The sequence below is a fragment of the Brachyhypopomus gauderio genome, chromosome 4, assembly GCF_052324685.1.
Source record: "Brachyhypopomus gauderio isolate BG-103 chromosome 4, BGAUD_0.2, whole genome shotgun sequence".
Classification (NCBI taxonomy): domain Eukaryota; kingdom Metazoa; phylum Chordata; class Actinopteri; order Gymnotiformes; family Hypopomidae; genus Brachyhypopomus; species Brachyhypopomus gauderio.
This window is the reverse complement of record NC_135214.1, coordinates 17,859,922-17,886,474: the sequence shown is the minus strand read 5'-3', so window position 1 is coordinate 17,886,474 and position 26,553 is coordinate 17,859,922. Positions and strand designations below refer to the sequence as shown.

The window sequence follows — 26,553 nt, the reverse complement described above, 5'->3', positions numbered from 1 at the left end:
GTGCATCGATGTTATCTGCCAAAAATTCCCTGTAAGTGTTTTTGATTCTATATATAGTAAATAATTATTATTATACATACACAAACACACCCACACACTCACACACAATTCATCTCTCAACTTTACAGGGTCAAGGAGTGTGTGTGTGTGTGTGTGTGTGTGTGTGTGTGTGTTTGTGTGTGTGCACCATTCTATAATAACGGCAAGCTTTCACTTTCCTCTTCATCATCACAATCCTGTAAATGTGACAGTCAGGCTGCAATACATCTGCATAGCACCCAAGTGCTGACGCTGCACATGAGCTACATTCTGGCACTGGTCACACACTGCGGTCTGGGACTTCACCATCACAATCTACACAATGCCATAGTCATGCCTGTGTGGGTGACTATTTGCGTGTGCGTGTGTGTTGTGTGTGTGAAGGTTGGCAGGAGGCCAAGGTGAAGCCCACAGACGTGCGGGCGAGGCGTGCGGGCGAGGCGAGGCGTGCGGGCGAGGCGTGCGGGCGAGGCGAGGCGTGCGGGCGAGGCGTGCGGGCGAGGCGTGCGGGCGAGGCCAGTGGAACCACGCTTCTGCACATTCCAGCCGTCACAGCGGGGCGCAGAATTTTAGACACCACAGCAAGACTGCTACACCGCTGAGAAAAATCCGTTCACTCCGCGGGCTGGGGCCAGAGGTCACGAGTTCAGAGGTCATTATTCCGGCCAAGACACCAGACACGCGTATAAATTAGAGTGTGATATCAGGGCATTTAACACTTTGAAATATATTTTTTCTTTTCAGATTAGGCAAAAATTGGTTTCAGTTATTAAGATGAACTATGAACAAAGTACCAATACGTTTGTTCAAATCATTGTGTCTGCAATAGACTGTGTGTACAGGCATTAATTTTGTATGCATGAATGGGTGTATGTGAGCATGTGTATGTGTGTATGTGTGTTCTCACCACCCGCTGAGCTGACGTGGACTAGGAGAAGGTCATCCCTTGAACCCAGCCTATCAGAAACAGCAGTTACCACCTCTCTGACAGAGGCGGAGACAGGTACCCGGATGGTGGTGTAGGTGTGGTCAATGCAGTGCACCTTGAAGAGGACTGAAGGCAGAACACAAACACACAAATACACATGCAAGAAATTAAATGCTACACAATCTGAACTGCAGAATGAGAGAAAAGAAAAACCCGGTATTCTGACTGCAAAGTGTAAGTCAGTGTGTAATATAAAATTAGAGGTCTTCACACTCTTTGAATGTTATGAGCTCTGATGTAAATGTAGAGTCTAAAATCAAACAGAACCTGAAAATGTTTCATTTAAATTCATTTCAATGAATTTAATACTCCCTAAAATCAGCTTAGGTAACATCATCTGATCGACCTATTTAGAGTAATCGGTCCTGCCGTGCGTGTAAGACAGGAGACTCGGAGAAGACTCCGAACTTCTCACTCTCGTCTGTGCTCTTGATAGGCTGCCGTGTCTGCACCTTCTCGTCCGCCACGCTGAACTGGCGGAGCAGGACTCTATGCTGAGGACCACAATGCATTAGTGTACAATGAGACACCCACGCTATGAAGCACTCTATTTCTCCACAGACACGCCATTCTCTCTCACCTTTTTCTGAGAGGGTTTCCCATCTTCAGAGCTGGAAATGAGGGCAAAGTGTGACTCAGTAACAGAGATCATTAAGGTTCTCTGTCGGCTTCCATTTGCCATTCAGGGCAAACACATTACCTGAGAAGTGCTAAGTGAGAAGGTGTAAGACAGTCTTACTTCTGTTTCAGGACCTTCTCCAGTTCAGGAAGCTGCTCTTTGAGTGCAGGAATGTGTCTCGCATCTTCAGACACTGCCATACAAAACTCCTGCATATTAACACCAGAGTTGGATTAGTGGCACAACTCATCCACCCACAACTAGTGGGGAAATTTAAATTCATATATACACATTTCAAGCTGACAGCTGGCATTAACACCAATGGCTACTTCAGTATTAGTAAGGGCTTGCTACTGCTGTTTATGTGAATGCGTATGCGTGTTGGTGCGTGGCAGGAAGCAGCTTGAGTGGAGACCTGCAGGAATGTCAATGTGTTCTCCTCCTCCTGCAGGTGGTCCGTGTTGATGTCAGCCCACTGCAGGACCAGGCGGACCACCCTGCGTTTGTTGTTCAGAGCGTAGTCCAGCCTCTCCTGCTCGCTGCCCTGAGACGCCTGCCCATGGTAGGTGCGCTGGGGTTAAGGACTAGAACCCTCCACACCACCGGGCCTGTTGATTTCACTGAGGTGCCTCCAGCAGCTCCAGAAGGAGGCGATTCCAGAAGGGGATCCCAGTGTTCAGAAGGTGAGGTATTGCACGGTACGCATTTTGTAAAAGGAAGTGTGAAATAAAGGTGCGACGTTTGCGTTCTCTGCGGCGTAATCGTACTCCCTCACCCAAGAACAACAGGAGGGAAGGTGATGACTGGCTGTAATACTAGAGGAACTTCTGTGAGGTAAACGCTAACGGGGTAACAACTTTAGATAATCAGGACCCAAAAAAGGTCATTAGATTCTGTTACCTTTACAGAACAAACGCATACATAATGCACGTCTGTTAAATAATGTATGACTGGGGTCAGACAAGCGGTGGTGAGATCTTTCTGCTGCGCTACTCTCTGGGATGTTTACACTGTTGGAGCGTACCAATATGAGTGTGGAGGTTGGGTCTACTTCAGCTTTTACAGTAATACCGGCCCGCCGGGGACAGGACGTGTTTATATGGACAACACATGTGCCAAGCTGTTCATGAGCCTGCACACAGAAAATACTGGAGCTTCCAGCTGTTTGGTCGCAGCCATACTTGGGAGAGAGAGAGAGAGAGAGAGAGAGAGAGAGAGAGAGAGAGAGAGAGAGAGAGAGAGAGAGAGAGAGAGAGAAGTCATGAAGGATGAAGTAAAGGATATTGGGCCATGAGGAGGGGGCAGAGTTGAGTATTGGGGATAAACACACAGTGCATGAGCACAAAGTCATCCAGCGCCGGATCTGCAGAGACACAGCAGAGAAAAGAGAGAGAAAGGGGGAGAAAAAGGGGAGACAAGGGTGAGACGAATGGAAAACAAAAGGCAAAGCAGAGAAAGAGAGCAGAGATCAATTTGAGATGTAAATATATGGTTTTTCTGGCTGTGGGAAGCAGGCTGGGACAGACCCCTGGAACACATCACATCTGCAGCTCATTAAAAGCAGCAGCATAAGATCAGTGGTTGAGTGGTTAGAGTTGAACTCTAATCGCAGAACCCCGCCAGCAGCGGACAGCTGAGGCCTGACCTCATCACCGCCCTCTTGTGGCTGTCTTTGGGAATGCGCTCTTGGCTGTGGGCTTCAGACATGAGCAATGAAGTGCATAGTTCACTTGTAAAATGAAGCCATTAACTGCACCGTCGACTGTGCTCAAATGGGTCAAAAAAGAATTGCCCTGCCAAATGCAGTTAACAAATGAAAGCTATGCACATTGCTTTAAAATGGTCATGGGTCTGAGTCTGGTAAAACACAGGAGGGTTCTGTATGCTAGTGGTGTTGAATATACCTGACTCTGTGAACTGGGAATCTAATTTCATGGTCTCTAGGAAGTGTTCCAAAATCTTTTCTGGAGTTCCTGACATCACAGTATACCTGGAAAGCAGGATTGCATTAGCATTAGCATGATATATTCTGTGCCCTCAAGTCAAGTCAAGAGGTTTTATTGTCAGATCGAGAGCGAGATAGAGAAAGAAAGATGTAGAGAGAGAGTAAGGGAGTGTGTGTGTGTGTGTATGTGTGTGTGTGTGTGTGAGAGAGAGAGAGAAATCAGAAAGACATACTTGAGAGGTGAGGAGCCTGCATGACTGGAATTTCTAATGCTGCTCTTTTCAAGAACTAAAACATCCTCTTCATGTTCCTTCAGACGCACTGTGTTTGCCTCCACGTCCTACACACACTCACACACACACACACACACACACACATTAGAACTGATGTGTCTGTAGCAGTGGACGAGCTGGACGTTTAGACAGCAGATCTAAACTGACCGGTGTCGGCCAGAGGAGGATCAGTTTCCTTGAGAGGAACCGAGTCTTGGTTCCTCTCAAGGTTTCTTTCTCATGCAAAAAAACTAGGGAGTTTTTCCTTGCCACTGTCGCCCTTGGCTTGCTCACTGGGGGCTAGGACTCAGCACTTGTAAAGCTGCTTTGTGACAACAACTGTTGTAAAAAGCGCTATATAAATAAAATTTGATTGACTGATTGATTGATTATCTGATGCTAATTCTGATATCAGTGTACACACACTGCACTGTCTAACTTTCATATTGAACACTTTCCAAACAGTAATCAAAGCACAGTCTAATACTGAAAATAACTAGTATCCCAACTAGTATTACTGAAACTGGCTGCCTTCGATATTAGTCCTCTGCATATTATAGATGTAGTGTAGATTGTATAGTTGTAGTGTTGTGAATTTACCAGCAGAGGGAGACTTTAACCAATACCAAACCTCTGGTTCAACACTCTTTGAGTTATACTGTTAAAAATATTTACCTGTAGTTGCAGTAGATGCAACTACAGGTAAATATTTTTTAATTTTGATGTTATTAATTAAAGGCTATTGAAAATTATTTATTTAAAATGTTATGTAAATATGTGCAAATTACAAATGCGTTACTTATGGACTAGCTTACTGTTAATTTCATGGAATTCCAGCCCTTGCATGGAAGAGTACATAAAAATACACACACACACACACACACACACACACACACACACACACACACACACACACACACACACACACACACACACTTCCCATCACTAACTCACAAGGCATCCGGTTAGATGTTGCTCTGGTTTTCCTAAGCCAAATACTCCTATTGTGTGAGCAACTAGGGGGATTTTCCTGTTTTAGAGATGGTAGGCAGATTACACACCCAGATAAAGACAGCAGCAGAGCAAAGGAGACAGACACAGAGAGAGAGAGAGAGAGAGAGAGAGAGAGAGAGAGAGAGCAGGAGAAAGCAAAACAGAGAGAGACATAGAGAGAGAGAGAGAAAAATAGAGAGGAAAGATACAAAGATGGTAAGAGACAGAGAAATAGGCCAGAAAATAAACCATTTTTGACCATGAACAGATTCTCATTAAAGTATCAGAAAGTGCCTCAGATTCTTCACTGCCACAGTAATACACAGAGATAGATGATCCACATGGGTGGGAAGCTGAAGGTGTCTGTGGCCTCACCCTGAGGATTCTGTTGAAGTCTTCTTTATCCACCCTCAGGAAGTGACAGTTGTCCTCCCGCAGGACGATGGAGGCGGCGCGCGGGGCGTCGTTAACCAGGGCCAGCTTCCCAAAGTCATCGCCCTCATGCAGCGTACACACCACGCCCTGCAGGACACGGGACAGGACTTAACACCACAGTTCATGTGGGCTCTTATGTGATGCACACACACACACACACACACACGCTCACCCGCGCACACACACATACACGTACACACGCTCACACACATTCACGCACACACACAAACATGTGCACACACACGTGCGCGCGCACACACACACACACACACACGTGCACACACACACAGACATACACGCACACACACAAACATGTGCACACACACACACACACACACACACGTGTGTGCATACACGCACACACACGCTCACACACACACACACACGCGCACACACACAAACATGTGCACACACACACACACACACATAAACACACGTGCACACACGCACATGTGTGCATACACGCTCACATGCACACACACGCTCACACACACACACAGATCGATAATAATAAGTACATCTAATAGGATTGTTTGTCTAGCTCTAAAACAGATTTAGGGGCTGGACCTGTCATTGGAAAAGGACAGGCATGAGAAACTGTCTGATCTCACCTTCCCATAGATGACCACATTAACTGAGCCCTTCAGAATGATGTACCATGATGTCCCTTCTTCACCCTGATTGAACACTGTCCATGAAAACCCCAAAGCCAAACACAAAACAAAAATCAGAGGCGAGAAACCTACTCATGTTACAGCAGATTAGCTGGGATTATGAATTCAGCTCTAAATTCATTAATGTGCTAATCTAAGCCATCAGGGAAAAGACTGCTCTGATCATGAAGGTTTCTGAGGCTGTAAAGCAGATTGAACGTAGCATTACACTCACAGACCGTTCCCGATGTTGCATGGGACTCAAAAATGAGAACACCTGCTAACTCCCTCTTCACCTGAGAAAAACACACATGCACACACATAAACAACAACAAAATGCTGGACTTCCATTAATATCATTGCTGGCATTGTCATCGTCTATTTTCATAAAAATTATTTTCATCATTTTCAGTATATATGGCTTCTTTGGATTATTTTCATTCCAATCATATCTGAATATCAGTAAATTTTTTATGGAGTACAGGTTACTGCATTTAAACCTGTTATTCTTCAGGCATATTATTAGGCAAGTGCTGTTAATAAATACGCTGGCACTAACACGAAAAGTGTAGTGAGGGTAGTGTAGATACAGTGTTGGGGGTGTGTGGAGTAGTGAGGGTGGTGAGTGTGTATATACAGTGTTGGGGGTGTGTGGAGTAGTGAGGGTGGTGAGTGTGTAGATACAGTGTTGGGGGTGTGTGGAGTAGTGAGTGTGTAGATACAGTGTTGGGAGGGTGTGTGGAGTAGTGAGGGTGGTGAGTGTATATACAGTGTTGGGGGTGTGTGGAGTAGTGAGGGTGGTGAGTGTGTAGATACAGTCTTGGAGGTGTGTGGAGTAGTGAGGGTAGTGAGTATGTATATACAGTGTTGGGGGTGTGTGTAGTGAGGGTGGTGAGTGTGTAGATACAGTTTTGGGGTGTGTGGAGTAGTGAGGGTGGTGAGTGTATATACAGTGTTGGGGGTGTGTGGAGTAGTGAGGGTGGTGAGTGTATATACAGTGTTGGGGGTGTGTGGAGTAGTGAGGGTGGTGAGTGTGTAGATACAGTGTTGGGGGTGTGTGAAGTAGTGAGGGTGATGAGTGTGTAGATACAGTGTTGATGTGTGTGTAGTGAGGGTGGTGAGTGTGTACATACAGTGTTGGGGGTGTGTGGAGTAGTGAGGGTGGTGAGTGTGTAGATAGTGTTGGGGGTGTGTGGAGTAGTGAGGGTGGTGAGTGTGTAGATACAGTGTTGGGGGTGTGTGGAGTAGTAAGGGTGGTGAGTGTGTAGATACAGTGTTGGGGGTGTGTGGAGTAGTGAGGGTGGTGAGTGTATATACAGTGTTGGGGGTGTGTGGAGTAGTGAGGGTGGTGAGTGTACATACAGTGTTGGGGGTGTGTGGAGTAGTGAGGGTGATGAGTGTGTAGATACAGTGTTGGGGGTGTGTGGAGTAGTGAGGGTGGTGAGTGTATATACAGTGTTGGAGGTGTGTGGAGTAGTGAGGGTGATGAGTGTGTAGATACAGTGTTGGGGGTGTGTGGAGTAGTGAGGGTGGTGAGTGTAGATACAGTGTTGGGGGTGTGTGGAGTAGTGAGGGTGGTGAGTGTGTAGATACAGTGTTGGGGGTGTGTGGAGTAGTGAGGGTGATGAGTGTGTAGATACAGTGTTGGGGGTGTGTGGAGTAGTGAGGGGGGTGAGTGTATATACAGTGTTGGAGGTGTGTGGAGTAGTGAGGGTGGTGAGTGTGTAGATAGTGTTGGGGGTGTGTGGAGTAGTGAGGGTGGTGAGTGTGTAGATACAGTGTTGGGGGTGTGTGGAGTAGTGAGGGTGGTGAGTGTATATACAGTGTTGGAGGTGTGTGGAGTAGTGAGGGTGGTGAGTGTATATACAGTGTTGGGGGTGTGTGGAGTAGTGAGGGTGGTGAGTGTATATACAGTGTTGGAGGTGTGTGGAGTAGTGAGGGTGGTGAGTGTATATACAGTGTTGGGGGTGTGTGGAGTAGTGAGGGTGGTGAGTGTATATACAGTGTTGGAGGTGTGTGGAGTAGTGAGGGTGGTGAGTGTATATACAGTGTTGGGGGTGTGTGGAGTAGTGAGGGTGGTGAGTGTATATACAGTGTTGGGGGTGTGTGGAGTAGTGAGGGTGGTGAGTGTGTAGATACAGTGTTGGGGGTGTGTGGAGTAGTGAGGGTGGTGAGTGTGTAGATACAGTGTTGGGGGTGTGTGGAGTAGTGAGGGTGGTGAGTGTGTAGATAGTGTTGGGGGTGTGTGGAGTAGTGAGGGTGGTGAGTGTATATACAGTGTTGGGGGTGTGTGGAGTAGTGAGGGTGGTGAGTGTGTAGATACAGTGTTGGGGGTGTGTGGAGTAGTGAGGGTGGTGAGTGTGTAGATACAGTGTTGGGGGTGTGTGGAGTAGTGAGGGTGGTGAGTGTATATACAGTGTTGGGGGTGTGTGGAGTAGTGAGGGTGGTGAGTATGTAGATACAGTGTTGGGGGTGTGTGGAGTAGTGAGGGTGGTGAGTGTGTAGATACAGTGTTGGGGGTGTGTGTGTAGTGAGGGTGGTGAGTATGTAGATACAGTGTTGGGGGTGTGTGGAGTAGTGAGGGTGGTGAGTGTGTAGATACAGTGTTGGGGGTCTGTGGAGTAGTGAGGGTGGTGAGTGTGTAGATACAGTGTTGGGGGTGTGTGGAGTAGTGAGGGTGGTGAGTGTGTAGATACAGTGTTGGGGTGTGTGGAGTAGTGAGGGTGGTGAGTGTACATACAGTGTTGGGGGTGTGTGGAGTAGTGAGGGTGGTGAGTGTGTACATACAGTGTTGGGGGTGTGTGGAGTAGTGAGGGTGGTGAGTGTGTAGATAGTGTTGGGGGTGTGTGGAGTAGTGAGGGTGGTGAGTGTGTAGATACAGTGTTGGGGGTGTGTGGAGTAGTAAGGGTGGTGAGTGTGTAGATACAGTGTTGGGGGTGTGTGGAGTAGTGAGGGTGGTGAGTGTATATACAGTGTTGGGGGTGTGTGGAGTAGTGAGGGTGGTGAGTGTACATACAGTGTTGGGGGTGTGTGGAGTAGTGAGGGTGATGAGTGTGTAGATACAGTGTTGGGGGTGTGTGGAGTAGTGAGGGTGGTGAGTGTATATACAGTGTTGGAGGTGTGTGGAGTAGTGAGGGTGATGAGTGTGTAGATACAGTGTTGGGGGTGTGTGGAGTAGTGAGGGTGGTGAGTGTAGATACAGTGTTGGGGGTGTGAGTGTATATACAGTGTTGGAGGTGTGTGGAGTAGTGAGGGGGGTGAGTGTATATACAGTGTTGGAGGTGTGTGGAGTAGTGAGGGTGGTGAGTGTATATACAGTGTTGGAGGTGTGTGGAGTAGTGAGGGTGGTGAGTGTATATACAGTGTTGGGGGTGTGTGGAGTAGTGAGGGTGGTGAGTGTATATACAGTGTTGGAGGTGTGTGGAGTAGTGAGGGTGGTGAGTGTATATACAGTGTTGGAGGTGTGTGTAGTAGTGAGGGTGGTGAGTGTATATACAGTGTTGGGGGTGTGTGGAGTAGTGAGGGTGGTGAGTGTATATACAGTGTTGGAGGTGTGTGGAGTAGTGAGGGTGGTGAGTGTATATACAGTGTTGGGGGTGTGTGGAGTAGTGAGGGTGGTGAGTGTATATACAGTGTTGGGGTGTGTGGAGTAGTGAGGGTGGTGAGTGTGTAGATACAGTGTTGGGGGTGTGTGGAGTAGTGAGGGTGGTGAGTGTGTAGATACAGTGTTGGGGGTGTGTGGAGTAGTGAGGGTGGTGAGTGTATATACAGTGTTGGAGGTGTGTGGAGTAGTGAGGGTGGTGAGTGTATATACAGTGTTGGAGGTGTGTGTAGTAGTGAGGGTGGTGAGTGTATATACAGTGTTGGGGGTGTGTGGAGTAGTGAGGGTGGTGAGTGTATATACAGTGTTGGAGGTGTGTGGAGTAGTGAGGGTGGTGAGTGTATATACAGTGTTGGGGGTGTGTGGAGTAGTGAGGGTGGTGAGTGTATATACAGTGTTGGGGTGTGTGGAGTAGTGAGGGTGGTGAGTGTGTAGATACAGTGTTGGGGGTGTGTGGAGTAGTGAGGGTGGTGAGTGTGTAGATACAGTGTTGGGGGTGTGTGGAGTAGTGAGGGTGGTGAGTGTGTAGATAGTGTTGGGGGTGTGTGGAGTAGTGAGGGTGGTGAGTGTGTAGATACAGTGTTGGGGGTGTGTGTGTAGTGAGGGTGGTGAGTATGTAGATACAGTGTTGGGGGTGTGTGGAGTAGTGAGGGTGGTGAGTGTGTAGATACAGTGTTGGGGGTGTGTGGAGTAGTGAGGGTGGTGAGTGTGTAGATACAGTGTTGGGGTGTGTGGAGTAGTGAGGGTGGTGAGTGTGTACATACAGTGTTGGGGGTGTGTGGAGTAGTGAGGGTGGTGAGTGTGTAGATAGTGTTGGGGGTGTGTGGAGTAGTGAGGGTGGTGAGTGTGTAGATACAGTGTTGGGGGTGTGTGGAGTAGTAAGGGTGGTGAGTGTGTATATACAGTGTTGGGGGTGTGTGTGTAGTGAGGGTGGTGAGTATGTAGATACAGTGTTGGGGGTGTGTGGAGTAGTGAGGGTGGTGAGTGTACATACAGTGTTGGGGGTGTGTGGAGTAGTGAGGGTGATGAGTGTGTAGATACAGTGTTGGGGTGTGTGGAGTAGTGAGGGTGGTGAGTGTATATACAGTGTTGGAGGTGTGTGGAGTAGTGAGGGTGGTGAGTGTATATACAGTGTTGGGGGTGTGTGGAGTAGTGAGGGTGGTGAGTGTATATACAGTGTTGGAGGTGTGTGGAGTAGTGAGGGTGGTGAGTGTATATACAGTGTTGGGGGTGTGTGGAGTAGTGAGGGTGGTGAGTGTATATACAGTGTTGGGGGTGTGTGGAGTAGTGAGGGTGGTGAGTGTGTAGATACAGTGTTGGGGGTGTGTGGAGTAGTGAGGGTGGTGAGTGTGTAGATACAGTGTTGGGGGTGTGTGGAGTAGTGAGGGTGGTGAGTGTGTAGATAGTGTTGGGGGTGTGTGGAGTAGTGAGGGTGGTGAGTGTATATACAGTGTTGGGGGTGTGTGGAGTAGTGAGGGTGGTGAGTGTGTAGATACAGTGTTGGGGGTGTGTGGAGTAGTGAGGGTGGTGAGTGTGTAGATACAGTGTTGGGGGTGTGTGGAGTAGTGAGGGTGGTGAGTGTATATACAGTGTTGGGGGTGTGTGGAGTAGTGAGGGTGGTGAGTATGTAGATACAGTGTTGGGGGTGTGTGGAGTAGTGAGGGTGGTGAGTGTGTAGATACAGTGTTGGGGGTGTGTGTGTAGTGAGGGTGGTGAGTATGTAGATACAGTGTTGGGAGTGTGTGGAGTAGTGAGGGTGGTGAGTGTGTAGATACAGTGTTGGGGGTGTGTGGAGTAGTGAGGGTGGTGAGTGTGTAGATACAGTGTTGGGGGTGTGTGGAGTAGTGAGGGTGGTGAGTGTGTAGATACAGTGTTGGGGTGTGTGGAGTAGTGAGGGTGGTGAGTGTGTAGATACAGTGTTGGGGGTGTGTGTGTAGTGAGGGTGGTGAGTATGTAGATACAGTGTTGGGGGTGTGTGGAGTAGTGAGGGTGGTGAGTGTGTAGATACAGTGTTGGGGGTGTGTGTAGTGAGGGTGGTGAGTGTGTAGATACAGTTTTGGGGTGTGTGGAGTAGTGAGGGTGGTGAGTGTATATACAGTGTTGGGGGTGTGTGGAGTAGTGAGGGTGGTGAGTGTATATACAGTGTTGGGGGTGTGTGGAGTAGTGAGGGTGGTGAGTGTGTAGATACAGTGTTGGGGGTGTGTGAAGTAGTGAGGGTGATGAGTGTGTAGATACAGTGTTGATGTGTGTGTAGTGAGGGTGGTGAGTGTGTACATACAGTGTTGGGGGTGTGTGGAGTAGTGAGGGTGGTGAGTGTGTAGATAGTGTTGGGGGTGTGTGGAGTAGTGAGGGTGGTGAGTGTGTAGATACAGTGTTGGGGGTGTGTGGAGTAGTAAGGGTGGTGAGTGTGTATATACAGTGTTGGGGGTGTGTGTGTAGTGAGGGTGGTGAGTATGTAGATACAGTGTTGGGGGTGTGTGGAGTAGTGAGGGGGGTGAGTGTATATACAGTGTTGGGGGTGTGTGGAGTAGTGAGGGTGGTGAGTGTATATACAGTGTTGGGGGTGTGTGGAGTAGTGAGGGTGGTGAGTGTACATACAGTGTTGGGGGTGTGTGGAGTAGTGAGGGTGATGAGTGTGTAGATACAGTGTTGGGGGTGTGTGGAGTAGTGAGGGTGGTGAGTGTATATACAGTGTTGGAGGTGTGTGGAGTAGTGAGGGTGATGAGTGTGTAGATACAGTGTTGGGGGTGTGTGGAGTAGTGAGGGTGGTGAGTGTAGATACAGTGTTGGGGGTGTGTGGAGTAGTGAGGGTGGTGAGTGTGTAGATACAGTGTTGGGGGTGTGTGGAGTAGTGAGGGTGATGAGTGTGTAGATACAGTGTTGGGGGTGTGTGGAGTAGTGAGGGGGGTGAGTGTATATACAGTGTTGGAGGTGTGTGGAGTAGTGAGGGTGGTGAGTGTGTAGATAGTGTTGGGGGTGTGTGGAGTAGTGAGGGTGGTGAGTGTGTAGATACAGTGTTGGGGGTGTGTGGAGTAGTGAGGGTGGTGAGTGTATATACAGTGTTGGAGGTGTGTGGAGTAGTGAGGGTGGTGAGTGTATATACAGTGTTGGGGGTGTGTGGAGTAGTGAGGGTGGTGAGTGTATATACAGTGTTGGAGGTGTGTGGAGTAGTGAGGGTGGTGAGTGTATATACAGTGTTGGGGGTGTGTGGAGTAGTGAGGGTGGTGAGTGTATATACAGTGTTGGAGGTGTGTGGAGTAGTGAGGGTGGTGAGTGTATATACAGTGTTGGGGGTGTGTGGAGTAGTGAGGGTGGTGAGTGTATATACAGTGTTGGGGGTGTGTGGAGTAGTGAGGGTGGTGAGTGTGTAGATACAGTGTTGGGGGTGTGTGGAGTAGTGAGGGTGGTGAGTGTGTAGATACAGTGTTGGGGGTGTGTGGAGTAGTGAGGGTGGTGAGTGTGTAGATAGTGTTGGGGGTGTGTGGAGTAGTGAGGGTGGTGAGTGTGTAGATACAGTGTTGGGGGTGTGTGTGTAGTGAGGGTGGTGAGTATGTAGATACAGTGTTGGGGGTGTGTGGAGTAGTGAGGGTGGTGAGTGTGTAGATACAGTGTTGGGGGTGTGTGGAGTAGTGAGGGTGGTGAGTGTGTAGATACAGTGTTGGGGTGTGTGGAGTAGTGAGGGTGGTGAGTGTGTACATACAGTGTTGGGGGTGTGTGGAGTAGTGAGGGTGGTGAGTGTGTAGATAGTGTTGGGGGTGTGTGGAGTAGTGAGGGTGGTGAGTGTGTAGATACAGTGTTGGGGGTGTGTGGAGTAGTAAGGGTGGTGAGTGTGTATATACAGTGTTGGGGGTGTGTGTGTAGTGAGGGTGGTGAGTATGTAGATACAGTGTTGGGGGTGTGTGGAGTAGTGAGGGTGGTGAGTGTACATACAGTGTTGGGGGTGTGTGGAGTAGTGAGGGTGATGAGTGTGTAGATACAGTGTTGGGGTGTGTGGAGTAGTGAGGGTGGTGAGTGTATATACAGTGTTGGAGGTGTGTGGAGTAGTGAGGGTGGTGAGTGTATATACAGTGTTGGGGGTGTGTGGAGTAGTGAGGGTGGTGAGTGTATATACAGTGTTGGAGGTGTGTGGAGTAGTGAGGGTGGTGAGTGTATATACAGTGTTGGGGGTGTGTGGAGTAGTGAGGGTGGTGAGTGTATATACAGTGTTGGGGGTGTGTGGAGTAGTGAGGGTGGTGAGTGTGTAGATACAGTGTTGGGGGTGTGTGGAGTAGTGAGGGTGGTGAGTGTGTAGATACAGTGTTGGGGGTGTGTGGAGTAGTGAGGGTGGTGAGTGTGTAGATAGTGTTGGGGGTGTGTGGAGTAGTGAGGGTGGTGAGTGTATATACAGTGTTGGGGGTGTGTGGAGTAGTGAGGGTGGTGAGTGTGTAGATACAGTGTTGGGGGTGTGTGGAGTAGTGAGGGTGGTGAGTGTGTAGATACAGTGTTGGGGGTGTGTGGAGTAGTGAGGGTGGTGAGTGTATATACAGTGTTGGGGGTGTGTGGAGTAGTGAGGGTGGTGAGTATGTAGATACAGTGTTGGGGGTGTGTGGAGTAGTGAGGGTGGTGAGTGTGTAGATACAGTGTTGGGGGTGTGTGTGTAGTGAGGGTGGTGAGTATGTAGATACAGTGTTGGGAGTGTGTGGAGTAGTGAGGGTGGTGAGTGTGTAGATACAGTGTTGGGGGTGTGTGGAGTAGTGAGGGTGGTGAGTGTGTAGATACAGTGTTGGGGGTGTGTGGAGTAGTGAGGGTGGTGAGTGTGTAGATACAGTGTTGGGGTGTGTGGAGTAGTGAGGGTGGTGAGTGTGTAGATACAGTGTTGGGGGTGTGTGTGTAGTGAGGGTGGTGAGTATGTAGATACAGTGTTGGGGGTGTGTGGAGTAGTGAGGGTGGTGAGTGTGTAGATACAGTGTTGGGGGTGTGTGTAGTGAGGGTGGTGAGTGTGTAGATACAGTTTTGGGGTGTGTGGAGTAGTGAGGGTGGTGAGTGTATATACAGTGTTGGGGGTGTGTGGAGTAGTGAGGGTGGTGAGTGTATATACAGTGTTGGGGGTGTGTGGAGTAGTGAGGGTGGTGAGTGTGTAGATACAGTGTTGGGGGTGTGTGAAGTAGTGAGGGTGATGAGTGTGTAGATACAGTGTTGATGTGTGTGTAGTGAGGGTGGTGAGTGTGTACATACAGTGTTGGGGGTGTGTGGAGTAGTGAGGGTGGTGAGTGTGTAGATAGTGTTGGGGGTGTGTGGAGTAGTGAGGGTGGTGAGTGTGTAGATACAGTGTTGGGGGTGTGTGGAGTAGTAAGGGTGGTGAGTGTGTATATACAGTGTTGGGGGTGTGTGTGTAGTGAGGGTGGTGAGTATGTAGATACAGTGTTGGGGGTGTGTGGAGTAGTGAGGGGGGTGAGTGTATATACAGTGTTGGGGGTGTGTGGAGTAGTGAGGGTGGTGAGTGTATATACAGTGTTGGGGGTGTGTGGAGTAGTGAGGGTGGTGAGTGTACATACAGTGTTGGGGGTGTGTGGAGTAGTGAGGGTGATGAGTGTGTAGATACAGTGTTGGGGGTGTGTGGAGTAGTGAGGGTGGTGAGTGTATATACAGTGTTGGAGGTGTGTGGAGTAGTGAGGGTGATGAGTGTGTAGATACAGTGTTGGGGGTGTGTGGAGTAGTGAGGGTGGTGAGTGTAGATACAGTGTTGGGGGTGTGTGGAGTAGTGAGGGTGGTGAGTGTGTAGATACAGTGTTGGGGGTGTGTGGAGTAGTGAGGGTGATGAGTGTGTAGATACAGTGTTGGGGGTGTGTGGAGTAGTGAGGGGGGTGAGTGTATATACAGTGTTGGAGGTGTGTGGAGTAGTGAGGGTGGTGAGTGTGTAGATAGTGTTGGGGGTGTGTGGAGTAGTGAGGGTGGTGAGTGTGTAGATACAGTGTTGGGGGTGTGTGGAGTAGTGAGGGTGGTGAGTGTATATACAGTGTTGGAGGTGTGTGGAGTAGTGAGGGTGGTGAGTGTATATACAGTGTTGGGGGTGTGTGGAGTAGTGAGGGTGGTGAGTGTATATACAGTGTTGGAGGTGTGTGGAGTAGTGAGGGTGGTGAGTGTATATACAGTGTTGGGGGTGTGTGGAGTAGTGAGGGTGGTGAGTGTATATACAGTGTTGGAGGTGTGTGGAGTAGTGAGGGTGGTGAGTGTATATACAGTGTTGGGGGTGTGTGGAGTAGTGAGGGTGGTGAGTGTATATACAGTGTTGGGGGTGTGTGGAGTAGTGAGGGTGGTGAGTGTGTAGATACAGTGTTGGGGGTGTGTGGAGTAGTGAGGGTGGTGAGTGTGTAGATACAGTGTTGGGGGTGTGTGGAGTAGTGAGGGTGGTGAGTGTGTAGATAGTGTTGGGGGTGTGTGGAGTAGTGAGGGTGGTGAGTGTATATACAGTGTTGGGGGTGTGTGGAGTAGTGAGGGTGGTGAGTGTGTAGATACAGTGTTGGGGGTGTGTGGAGTAGTGAGGGTGGTGAGTGTGTAGATACAGTGTTGGGGGTGTGTGGAGTAGTGAGGGTGGTGAGTGTATATACAGTGTTGGGGGTGTGTGGAGTAGTGAGGGTGGTGAGTATGTAGATACAGTGTTGGGGGTGTGTGGAGTAGTGAGGGTGGTGAGTGTGTAGATACAGTGTTGGGGGTGTGTGTGTAGTGAGGGTGGTGAGTATGTAGATACAGTGTTGGGAGTGTGTGGAGTAGTGAGGGTGGTGAGTGTGTAGATACAGTGTTGGGGGTGTGTGGAGTAGTGAGGGTGGTGAGTGTGTAGATACAGTGTTGGGGGTGTGTGGAGTAGTGAGGGTGGTGAGTGTGTAGATACAGTGTTGGGGTGTGTGGAGTAGTGAGGGTGGTGAGTGTGTAGATACAGTGTTGGGGGTGTGTGTGTAGTGAGGGTGGTGAGTATGTAGATACAGTGTTGGGGGTGTGTGGAGTAGTGAGGGTGGTGAGTGTGTAGATACAGTGTTGGGGGTGTGTGTAGTGAGGGTGGTGAGTGTGTAGATACAGTTTTGGGGTGTGTGGAGTAGTGAGGGTGGTGAGTGTATATACAGTGTTGGGGGTGTGTGGAGTAGTGAGGGTGGTGAGTGTATATACAGTGTTGGGGGTGTGTGGAGTAGTGAGGGTGGTGAGTGTGTAGATACAGTGTTGGGGGTGTGTGAAGTAGTGAGGGTGATGAGTGTGTAGATACAGTGTTGATGTGTGTGTAGTGAGGGTGGTGAGTGTGTACATACAGTGTTGGGGGTGTGTGGAGTAGTGAGGGTGGTGAGTGTGTAGATAGTGTTGGGGGTGTGTGGAGTAGTGAGGGTGGTGAGTGTGTAGATACAGTGTTGGGGGTGTGTGGAGTAGTAAGGGTGGTGAGTGTGTATATACAGTGTTGGGGGTGTGTGTGTAGTGAGGGTGGTGAGTATGTAGATACAGTGTTGGGGGTGTGTGGAGTAGTGAGGGTGGTGAGTGTACATACAGTGTTGGGGGTGTGTGGAGTAGTGAGGGTGATGAGTGTGTAGATACAGTGTTGGGGTGTGTGGAGTAGTGAGGGTGGTGAGTGTATATACAGTGTTGGAGGTGTGTGGAGTAGTGAGGGTGATGAGTGTGTAGATACAGTGTTGGGGGTGTGTGGAGTAGTGAGGGCGGTGAGTGTAGATACAGTGTTGGGGGTGTGTGGAGTAGTGAGGGTGGTGAGTGTGTAGATACAGTGTTGGGGGTGTGTGGAGTAGTGAGGGTGATGAGTGTGTAGATACAGTGTTGGGGGTGTGTGGAGTAGTGAGGGGGGTGAGTGTATATACAGTGTTGGAGGTGTGTGGAGTAGTGAGGGTGGTGAGTGTGTAGATAGTGTTGGGGGTGTGTGGAGTAGTGAGGGTGGTGAGTGTGTAGATACAGTGTTGGGGGTGTGTGGAGTAGTGAGGGTGGTGAGTGTATATACAGTGTTGGAGGTGTGTGGAGTAGTGAGGGTGGTGAGTGTATATACAGTGTTGGGGGTGTGTAGAGTAGTGAGGGTGGTGAGTGTATATACAGTGTTGGAGGTGTGTGGAGTAGTGAGGGTGGTGAGTGTATATACAGTGTTGGAGGTGTGTGTAGTAGTGAGGGTGGTGAGTGTATATACAGTGTTGGGGGTGTGTGGAGTAGTGAGGGTGGTGAGTGTATATACAGTGTTGGAGGTGTGTGGAGTAGTGAGGGTGGTGAGTGTATATACAGTGTTGGGGGTGTGTGGAGTAGTGAGGGTGGTGAGTGTATATACAGTGTTGGGGTGTGTGGAGTAGTGAGGGTGGTGAGTGTGTAGATACAGTGTTGGGGGTGTGTGGAGTAGTGAGGGTGGTGAGTGTGTAGATACAGTGTTGGGGGTGTGTGGAGTAGTGAGGGTGGTGAGTGTATATACAGTGTTGGAGGTGTGTGTAGTAGTGAGGGTGGTGAGTGTATATACAGTGTTGGGGGTGTGTGGAGTAGTGAGGGTGGTGAGTGTATATACAGTGTTGGAGGTGTGTGGAGTAGTGAGGGTGGTGAGTGTATATACAGTGTTGGAGGTGTGTGTAGTAGTGAGGGTGGTGAGTGTATATACAGTGTTGGGGTGTGTGGAGTAGTGAGGGTGGTGAGTGTGTAGATACAGTGTTGGGGGTGTGTGGAGTAGTGAGGGTGGTGAGTGTGTAGATACAGTGTTGGGGGTGTGTGGAGTAGTGAGGGTGGTGAGTGTATATACAGTGTTGGAGGTGTGTGGAGTAGTGAGGGTGGTGAGTGTATATACAGTGTTGGGGGTGTGTGGAGTAGTGAGGGTGGTGAGTGTATATACAGTGTTGGAGGTGTGTGGAGTAGTGAGGGTGGTGAGTGTATATACAGTGTTGGAGGTGTGTGTAGTAGTGAGGGTGGTGAGTGTATATACAGTGTTGGGGGTGTGTGGAGTAGTGAGGGTGGTGAGTGTATATACAGTGTTGGAGGTGTGTGGAGTAGTGAGGGTGGTGAGTGTATATACAGTGTTGGGGGTGTGTGGAGTAGTGAGGGTGGTGAGTGTATATACAGTGTTGGGGTGTGTGGAGTAGTGAGGGTGGTGAGTGTGTAGATACAGTGTTGGGGGTGTGTGGAGTAGTGAGGGTGGTGAGTGTGTAGATACAGTGTTGGGGGTGTGTGGAGTAGTGAGGGTGGTGAGTGTATATACAGTGTTGGGGGTGTGTGGAGTAGTGAGGGTGGTGAGTGTATATACAGTGTTGGGGTGTGTGGAGTAGTGAGGGTGGTGAGTGTGTAGATACAGTGTTGGGGGTGTGTGGAGTAGTGAGGGTGGTGAGTGTGTAGATACAGTGTTGGGGGTGTGTGGAGTAGTGAGGGTGGTGAGTGTGTAGATACAGTGTTGGGGGTGTGTGGAGTAGTGAGGGTGGTGAGTGTATATACAGTGTTGGAGGTGTGTGTAGTAGTGAGGGTGGTGAGTGTATATACAGTGTTGGGGGTGTGTGGAGTAGTGAGGGTGGTGAGTGTATATACAGTGTTGGAGGTGTGTGGAGTAGTGAGGGTGGTGAGTGTATATACAGTGTTGGAGGTGTGTGTAGTAGTGAGGGTGGTGAGTGTATATACAGTGTTGGGGGTGTGTGGAGTAGTGAGGGTGGTGAGTGTATATACAGTGTTGGAGGTGTGTGGAGTAGTGAGGGTGGTGAGTGTATATACAGTGTTGGGGGTGTGTGGAGTAGTGAGGGTGGTGAGTGTATATACAGTGTTGGGGTGTGTGGAGTAGTGAGGGTGGTGAGTGTGTAGATACAGTGTTGGGGGTGTGTGGAGTAGTGAGGGTGGTGAGTGTGTAGATACAGTGTTGGGGGTGTGTGGAGTAGTGAGGGTGGTGAGTGTATATACAGTGTTGGAGGTGTGTGGAGTAGTGAGGGTGGTGAGTGTATATACAGTGTTGGAGGTGTGTGTAGTAGTGAGGGTGGTGAGTGTATATACAGTGTTGGGGGTGTGTGGAGTAGTGAGGGTGGTGAGTGTATATACAGTGTTGGGGTGTGTGGAGTAGTGAGGGTTGTGAGTGTGTAGATACAGTGTTGGGGGTGTGTGGAGTAGTGAGGGTGGTGAGTGTGTAGATACAGTGTTGGGGGTGTGTGGAGTAGTGAGGGTGGTGAGTGTGTAGATAGTGTTGGGGGTGTGTGGAGTAGTGAGGGTGGTGAGTGTGTAGATACAGTGTTGGGGGTGTGTGTGTAGTGAGGGTGGTGAGTATGTAGATACAGTGTTGGGGGTGTGTGGAGTAGTGAGGGTGGTGAGTGTGTAGATACAGTGTTGGGGGTGTGTGGAGTAGTGAGGGTGGTGAGTGTGTAGATACAGTGTTGGGGTGTGTGGAGTAGTGAGGGTGGTGAGTGTGTACATACAGTGTTGGGGGTGTGTGGAGTAGTGAGGGTGGTGAGTGTGTAGATAGTGTTGGGGGTGTGTGGAGTAGTGAGGGTGGTGAGTGTGTAGATACAGTGTTGGGGGTGTGTGGAGTAGTAAGGGTGGTGAGTGTGTATATACAGTGTTGGGGGTGTGTGTGTAGTGAGGGTGGTGAGTATGTAGATACAGTGTTGGGGGTGTGTGGAGTAGTGAGGGTGGTGAGTGTACATACAGTGTTGGGGGTGTGTGGAGTAGTGAGGGTGATGAGTGTGTAGATACAGTGTTGGGGTGTGTGGAGTAGTGAGGGTGGTGAGTGTATATACAGTGTTGGAGGTGTGTGGAGTAGTGAGGGTGATGAGTGTGTAGATACAGTGTTGGGGGTGTGTGGAGTAGTGAGGGCGGTGAGTGTAGATACAGTGTTGGGGGTGTGTGGAGTAGTGAGGGTGGTGAGTGTGTAGATACAGTGTTGGGGGTGTGTGGAGTAGTGAGGGTGATGAGTGTGTAGATACAGTGTTGGGGGTGTGTGGAGTAGTGAGGGGGGTGAGTGTATATACAGTGTTGGAGGTGTGTGGAGTAGTGAGGGTGGTGAGTGTGTAGATAGTGTTGGGGGTGTGTGGAGTAGTGAGGGTGGTGAGTGTGTAGATACAGTGTTGGGGGTGTGTGGAGTAGTGAGGGTGGTGAGTGTATATACAGTGTTGGAGGTGTGTGGAGTAGTGAGGGTGGTGAGTGTATATACAGTGTTGGGGTGTGTGGAGTAGTGAGGGTGGTGAGTGTATATACAGTGTTGGAGGTGTGTGGAGTAGTGAGGGTGGTGAGTGTATATACAGTGTTGGAGGTGTGTGTAGTAGTGAGGGTGGTGAGTGTATATACAGTGTTGGGGGTGTGTGGAGTAGTGAGGGTGGTGAGTGTATATACAGTGTTGGAGGTGTGTGGAGTAGTGAGGGTGGTGAGTGTATATACAGTGTTGGGGGTGTGTGGAGTAGTGAGGGTGGTGAGTGTATATACAGTGTTGGGGTGTGTGGAGTAGTGAGGGTGGTGAGTGTGTAGATACAGTGTTGGGGGTGTGTGGAGTAGTGAGGGTGGTGAGTGTGTAGATACAGTGTTGGGGGTGTGTGGAGTAGTGAGGGTGGTGAGTGTATATACAGTGTTGGAGGTGTGTGTAGTAGTGAGGGTGGTGAGTGTATATACAGTGTTGGGGGTGTGTGGAGTAGTGAGGGTGGTGAGTGTATATACAGTGTTGGAGGTGTGTGGAGTAGTGAGGGTGGTGAGTGTATATACAGTGTTGGAGGTGTGTGGAGTAGTGAGGGTGATGAGTGTGTAGATACAGTGTTGGGGGTGTGTGGAGTAGTGAGGGCGGTGAGTGTAGATACAGTGTTGGGGGTGTGTGGAGTACTGAGGGTGGTGAGTGTGTAGATACAGTGTTGGGGGTGTGTGGAGTAGTGAGGGTGATGAGTGTGTAGATACAGTGTTGGGGGTGTGTGGAGTAGTGAGGGGGGTGAGTGTATATACAGTGTTGGAGGTGTGTGGAGTAGTGAGGGTGGTGAGTGTGTAGATAGTGTTGGGGGTGTGTGGAGTAGTGAGGGTGGTGAGTGTGTAGATACAGTGTTGGGGGTGTGTGGAGTAGTGAGGGTGGTGAGTGTATATACAGTGTTGGAGGTGTGTGGAGTAGTGAGGGTGGTGAGTGTATATACAGTGTTGGGGGTGTGTGGAGTAGTGAGGGTGGTGAGTGTATATACAGTGTTGGAGGTGTGTGGAGTAGTGAGGGTGGTGAGTGTATATACAGTGTTGGAGGTGTGTGTAGTAGTGAGGGTGGTGAGTGTATATACAGTGTTGGGGGTGTGTGGAGTAGTGAGGGTGGTGAGTGTATATACAGTGTTGGAGGTGTGTGGAGTAGTGAGGGTGGTGAGTGTATATACAGTGTTGGGGGTGTGTGGAGTAGTGAGGGTGGTGAGTGTATATACAGTGTTGGGGTGTGTGGAGTAGTGAGGGTGGTGAGTGTGTAGATACAGTGTTGGGGGTGTGTGGAGTAGTGAGGGTGGTGAGTGTATATACAGTGTTGGAGGTGTGTGGAGTAGTGAGGGTGATGAGTGTGTAGATACAGTGTTGGGGGTGTGTGGAGTAGTGAGGGTGGTGAGTGTAGATACAGTGTTGGGGGTGTGTGGAGTAGTGAGGGTGGTGAGTGTGTAGATACAGTGTTGGGGGTGTGTGGAGTAGTGAGGGTGATGAGTGTGTAGATACAGTGTTGGGGGTGTGTGGAGTAGTGAGGGGGGTGAGTGTATATACAGTGTTGGAGGTGTGTGGAGTAGTGAGGGTGGTGAGTGTGTAGATAGTGTTGGGGGTGTGTGGAGTAGTGAGGGTGGTGAGTGTGTAGATACAGTGTTGGGGGTGTGTGGAGTAGTGAGGGTGGTGAGTGTATATACAGTGTTGGAGGTGTGTGGAGTAGTGAGGGTGGTGAGTGTATATACAGTGTTGGGGGTGTGTGGAGTAGTGAGGGTGGTGAGTGTATATACAGTGTTGGAGGTGTGTGGAGTAGTGAGGGTGGTGAGTGTATATACAGTGTTGGGGGTGTGTGGAGTAGTGAGGGTGGTGAGTGTATATACAGTGTTGGAGGTGTGTGGAGTAGTGAGGGTGGTGAGTGTATATACAGTGTTGGGGGTGTGTGGAGTAGTGAGGGTGGTGAGTGTATATACAGTGTTGGGGGTGTGTGGAGTAGTGAGGGTGGTGAGTGTGTAGATACAGTGTTGGGGGTGTGTGGAGTAGTGAGGGTGGTGAGTGTGTAGATACAGTGTTGGGGGTGTGTGGAGTAGTGAGGGTGGTGAGTGTGTAGATAGTGTTGGGGGTGTGTGGAGTAGTGAGGGTGGTGAGTGTATATACAGTGTTGGGGGTGTGTGGAGTAGTGAGGGTGGTGAGTGTGTAGATACAGTGTTGGGGGTGTGTGGAGTAGTGAGGGTGGTGAGTGTGTAGATACAGTGTTGGGGGTGTGTGGAGTAGTGAGGGTGGTGAGTGTATATACAGTGTTGGGGGTGTGTGGAGTAGTGAGGGTGGTGAGTATGTAGATACAGTGTTGGGGGTGTGTGGAGTAGTGAGGGTGGTGAGTGTGTAGATACAGTGTTGGGGGTGTGTGTGTAGTGAGGGTGGTGAGTATGTAGATACAGTGTTGGGAGTGTGTGGAGTAGTGAGGGTGGTGAGTGTGTAGATACAGTGTTGGGGGTGTGTGGAGTAGTGAGGGTGGTGAGTGTGTAGATACAGTGTTGGGGGTGTGTGGAGTAGTGAGGGTGGTGAGTGTGTAGATACAGTGTTGGGGTGTGTGGAGTAGTGAGGGTGGTGAGTGTGTAGATACAGTGTTGGGGGTGTGTGTGTAGTGAGGGTGGTGAGTATGTAGATACAGTGTTGGGGGTGTGTGGAGTAGTGAGGGTGGTGAGTGTGTAGATACAGTGTTGGGGGTGTGTGTAGTGAGGGTGGTGAGTGTGTAGATACAGTTTTGGGGTGTGTGGAGTAGTGAGGGTGGTGAGTGTATATACAGTGTTGGGGGTGTGTGGAGTAGTGAGGGTGGTGAGTGTATATACAGTGTTGGGGGTGTGTGGAGTAGTGAGGGTGGTGAGTGTGTAGATACAGTGTTGGGGGTGTGTGAAGTAGTGAGGGTGATGAGTGTGTAGATACAGTGTTGATGTGTGTGTAGTGAGGGTGGTGAGTGTGTACATACAGTGTTGGGGGTGTGTGGAGTAGTGAGGGTGGTGAGTGTGTAGATAGTGTTGGGGGTGTGTGGAGTAGTGAGGGTGGTGAGTGTGTAGATACAGTGTTGGGGGTGTGTGGAGTAGTAAGGGTGGTGAGTGTGTATATACAGTGTTGGGGGTGTGTGTGTAGTGAGGGTGGTGAGTATGTAGATACAGTGTTGGGGGTGTGTGGAGTAGTGAGGGGGGTGAGTGTATATACAGTGTTGGGGGTGTGTGGAGTAGTGAGGGTGGTGAGTGTATATACAGTGTTGGGGGTGTGTGGAGTAGTGAGGGTGGTGAGTGTACATACAGTGTTGGGGGTGTGTGGAGTAGTGAGGGTGATGAGTGTGTAGATACAGTGTTGGGGGTGTGTGGAGTAGTGAGGGTGGTGAGTGTATATACAGTGTTGGAAGTGTGTGGAGTAGTGAGGGTGATGAGTGTGTAGATACAGTGTTGGGGGTGTGTGGAGTAGTGAGGGTGGTGAGTGTAGATACAGTGTTGGGGGTGTGTGGAGTAGTGAGGGTGGTGAGTGTGTAGATACAGTGTTGGGGGTGTGTGGAGTAGTGAGGGTGATGAGTGTGTAGATACAGTGTTGGGGGTGTGTGGAGTAGTGAGGGGGGTGAGTGTATATACAGTGTTGGAGGTGTGTGGAGTAGTGAGGGTGGTGAGTGTGTAGATAGTGTTGGGGGTGTGTGGAGTAGTGAGGGTGGTGAGTGTGTAGATACAGTGTTGGGGGTGTGTGGAGTAGTGAGGGTGGTGAGTGTATATACAGTGTTGGAGGTGTGTGGAGTAGTGAGGGTGGTGAGTGTATATACAGTGTTGGGGGTGTGTGGAGTAGTGAGGGTGGTGAGTGTATATACAGTGTTGGAGGTGTGTGGAGTAGTGAGGGTGGTGAGTGTATATACAGTGTTGGGGGTGTGTGGAGTAGTGAGGGTGGTGAGTGTATATACAGTGTTGGAGGTGTGTGGAGTAGTGAGGGTGGTGAGTGTATATACAGTGTTGGGGGTGTGTGGAGTAGTGAGGGTGGTGAGTGTATATACAGTGTTGGGGGTGTGTGGAGTAGTGAGGGTGGTGAGTGTGTAGATACAGTGTTGGGGGTGTGTGGAGTAGTGAGGGTGGTGAGTGTGTAGATACAGTGTTGGGGGTGTGTGGAGTAGTGAGGGTGGTGAGTGTGTAGATAGTGTTGGGGGTGTGTGGAGTAGTGAGGGTGGTGAGTGTATATACAGTGTTGGGGGTGTGTGGAGTAGTGAGGGTGGTGAGTGTGTAGATACAGTGTTGGGGGTGTGTGGAGTAGTGAGGGTGGTGAGTGTGTAGATACAGTGTTGGGGGTGTGTGGAGTAGTGAGGGTGGTGAGTGTATATACAGTGTTGGGGGTGTGTGGAGTAGTGAGGGTGGTGAGTATGTAGATACAGTGTTGGGGGTGTGTGGAGTAGTGAGGGTGGTGAGTGTGTAGATACAGTGTTGGGGGTGTGTGTGTAGTGAGGGTGGTGAGTATGTAGATACAGTGTTGGGAGTGTGTGGAGTAGTGAGGGTGGTGAGTGTGTAGATACAGTGTTGGGGGTGTGTGGAGTAGTGAGGGTGGTGAGTGTGTAGATACAGTGTTGGGGGTGTGTGGAGTAGTGAGGGTGGTGAGTGTGTAGATACAGTGTTGGGGTGTGTGGAGTAGTGAGGGTGGTGAGTGTGTAGATACAGTGTTGGGGGTGTGTGTGTAGTGAGGGTGGTGAGTATGTAGATACAGTGTTGGGGGTGTGTGGAGTAGTGAGGGTGGTGAGTGTGTAGATACAGTGTTGGGGGTGTGTGTAGTGAGGGTGGTGAGTGTGTAGATACAGTTTTGGGGTGTGTGGAGTAGTGAGGGTGGTGAGTGTATATACAGTGTTGGGGGTGTGTGGAGTAGTGAGGGTGGTGAGTGTATATACAGTGTTGGGGGTGTGTGGAGTAGTGAGGGTGGTGAGTGTGTAGATACAGTGTTGGGGGTGTGTGAAGTAGTGAGGGTGATGAGTGTGTAGATACAGTGTTGATGTGTGTGTAGTGAGGGTGGTGAGTGTGTACATACAGTGTTGGGGGTGTGTGGAGTAGTGAGGGTGGTGAGTGTGTAGATAGTGTTGGGGGTGTGTGGAGTAGTGAGGGTGGTGAGTGTGTAGATACAGTGTTGGGGGTGTGTGGAGTAGTAAGGGTGGTGAGTGTGTATATACAGTGTTGGGGGTGTGTGTGTAGTGAGGGTGGTGAGTATGTAGATACAGTGTTGGGGGTGTGTGGAGTAGTGAGGGTGGTGAGTGTACATACAGTGTTGGGGGTGTGTGGAGTAGTGAGGGTGATGAGTGTGTAGATACAGTGTTGGGGTGTGTGGAGTAGTGAGGGTGGTGAGTGTATATACAGTGTTGGAGGTGTGTGGAGTAGTGAGGGTGATGAGTGTGTAGATACAGTGTTGGGGGTGTGTGGAGTAGTGAGGGCGGTGAGTGTAGATACAGTGTTGGGGGTGTGTGGAGTAGTGAGGGTGGTGAGTGTGTAGATACAGTGTTGGGGGTGTGTGGAGTAGTGAGGGTGATGAGTGTGTAGATACAGTGTTGGGGGTGTGTGGAGTAGTGAGGGGGGTGAGTGTATATACAGTGTTGGAGGTGTGTGGAGTAGTGAGGGTGGTGAGTGTGTAGATAGTGTTGGGGGTGTGTGGAGTAGTGAGGGTGGTGAGTGTGTAGATACAGTGTTGGGGGTGTGTGGAGTAGTGAGTGTGGTGAGTGTATATACAGTGTTGGAGGTGTGTGGAGTAGTGAGGGTGGTGAGTGTATATACAGTGTTGGGGGTGTGTAGAGTAGTGAGGGTGGTGAGTGTATATACAGTGTTGGAGGTGTGTGGAGTAGTGAGGGTGGTGAGTGTATATACAGTGTTGGAGGTGTGTGTAGTAGTGAGGGTGGTGAGTGTAT

At 49.8% G+C, this 26,553-nt stretch overlaps 1 protein-coding gene across 11 annotated transcripts in view; it reads right to left on the bottom strand.

Moving 5' to 3' along the window:
- The window catches only part of rapgef4a (Rap guanine nucleotide exchange factor 4a), a 91,674-nt gene that overhangs the window by 7,553 nt on the left and 57,568 nt on the right, over window positions 1-26,553 (bottom strand). For all 11 annotated transcript variants that reach the window (XM_077002787.1, XM_077002786.1, XM_077002788.1 and 8 more), the window contains 11 exons: window positions 6,180-6,240; window positions 5,903-5,979; window positions 5,232-5,378; window positions 3,825-3,931; window positions 3,551-3,636; window positions 2,931-3,009; window positions 2,062-2,212; window positions 1,767-1,855; window positions 1,608-1,638; window positions 1,443-1,521; window positions 947-1,093 (listed from right to left, as the gene is read on the bottom strand). In XM_077002787.1, coding sequence (XP_076858902.1) covers window positions 947-1,093; window positions 1,443-1,521; window positions 1,608-1,638; window positions 1,767-1,855; window positions 2,062-2,212; window positions 2,931-3,009; window positions 3,551-3,636; window positions 3,825-3,931; window positions 5,232-5,378; window positions 5,903-5,979; window positions 6,180-6,240 — 1,054 coding nt within the window. The remainder of the gene's footprint in view (window positions 1-946; window positions 1,094-1,442; window positions 1,522-1,607; window positions 1,639-1,766; window positions 1,856-2,061; window positions 2,213-2,930; window positions 3,010-3,550; window positions 3,637-3,824; window positions 3,932-5,231; window positions 5,379-5,902; window positions 5,980-6,179; window positions 6,241-26,553) is intronic.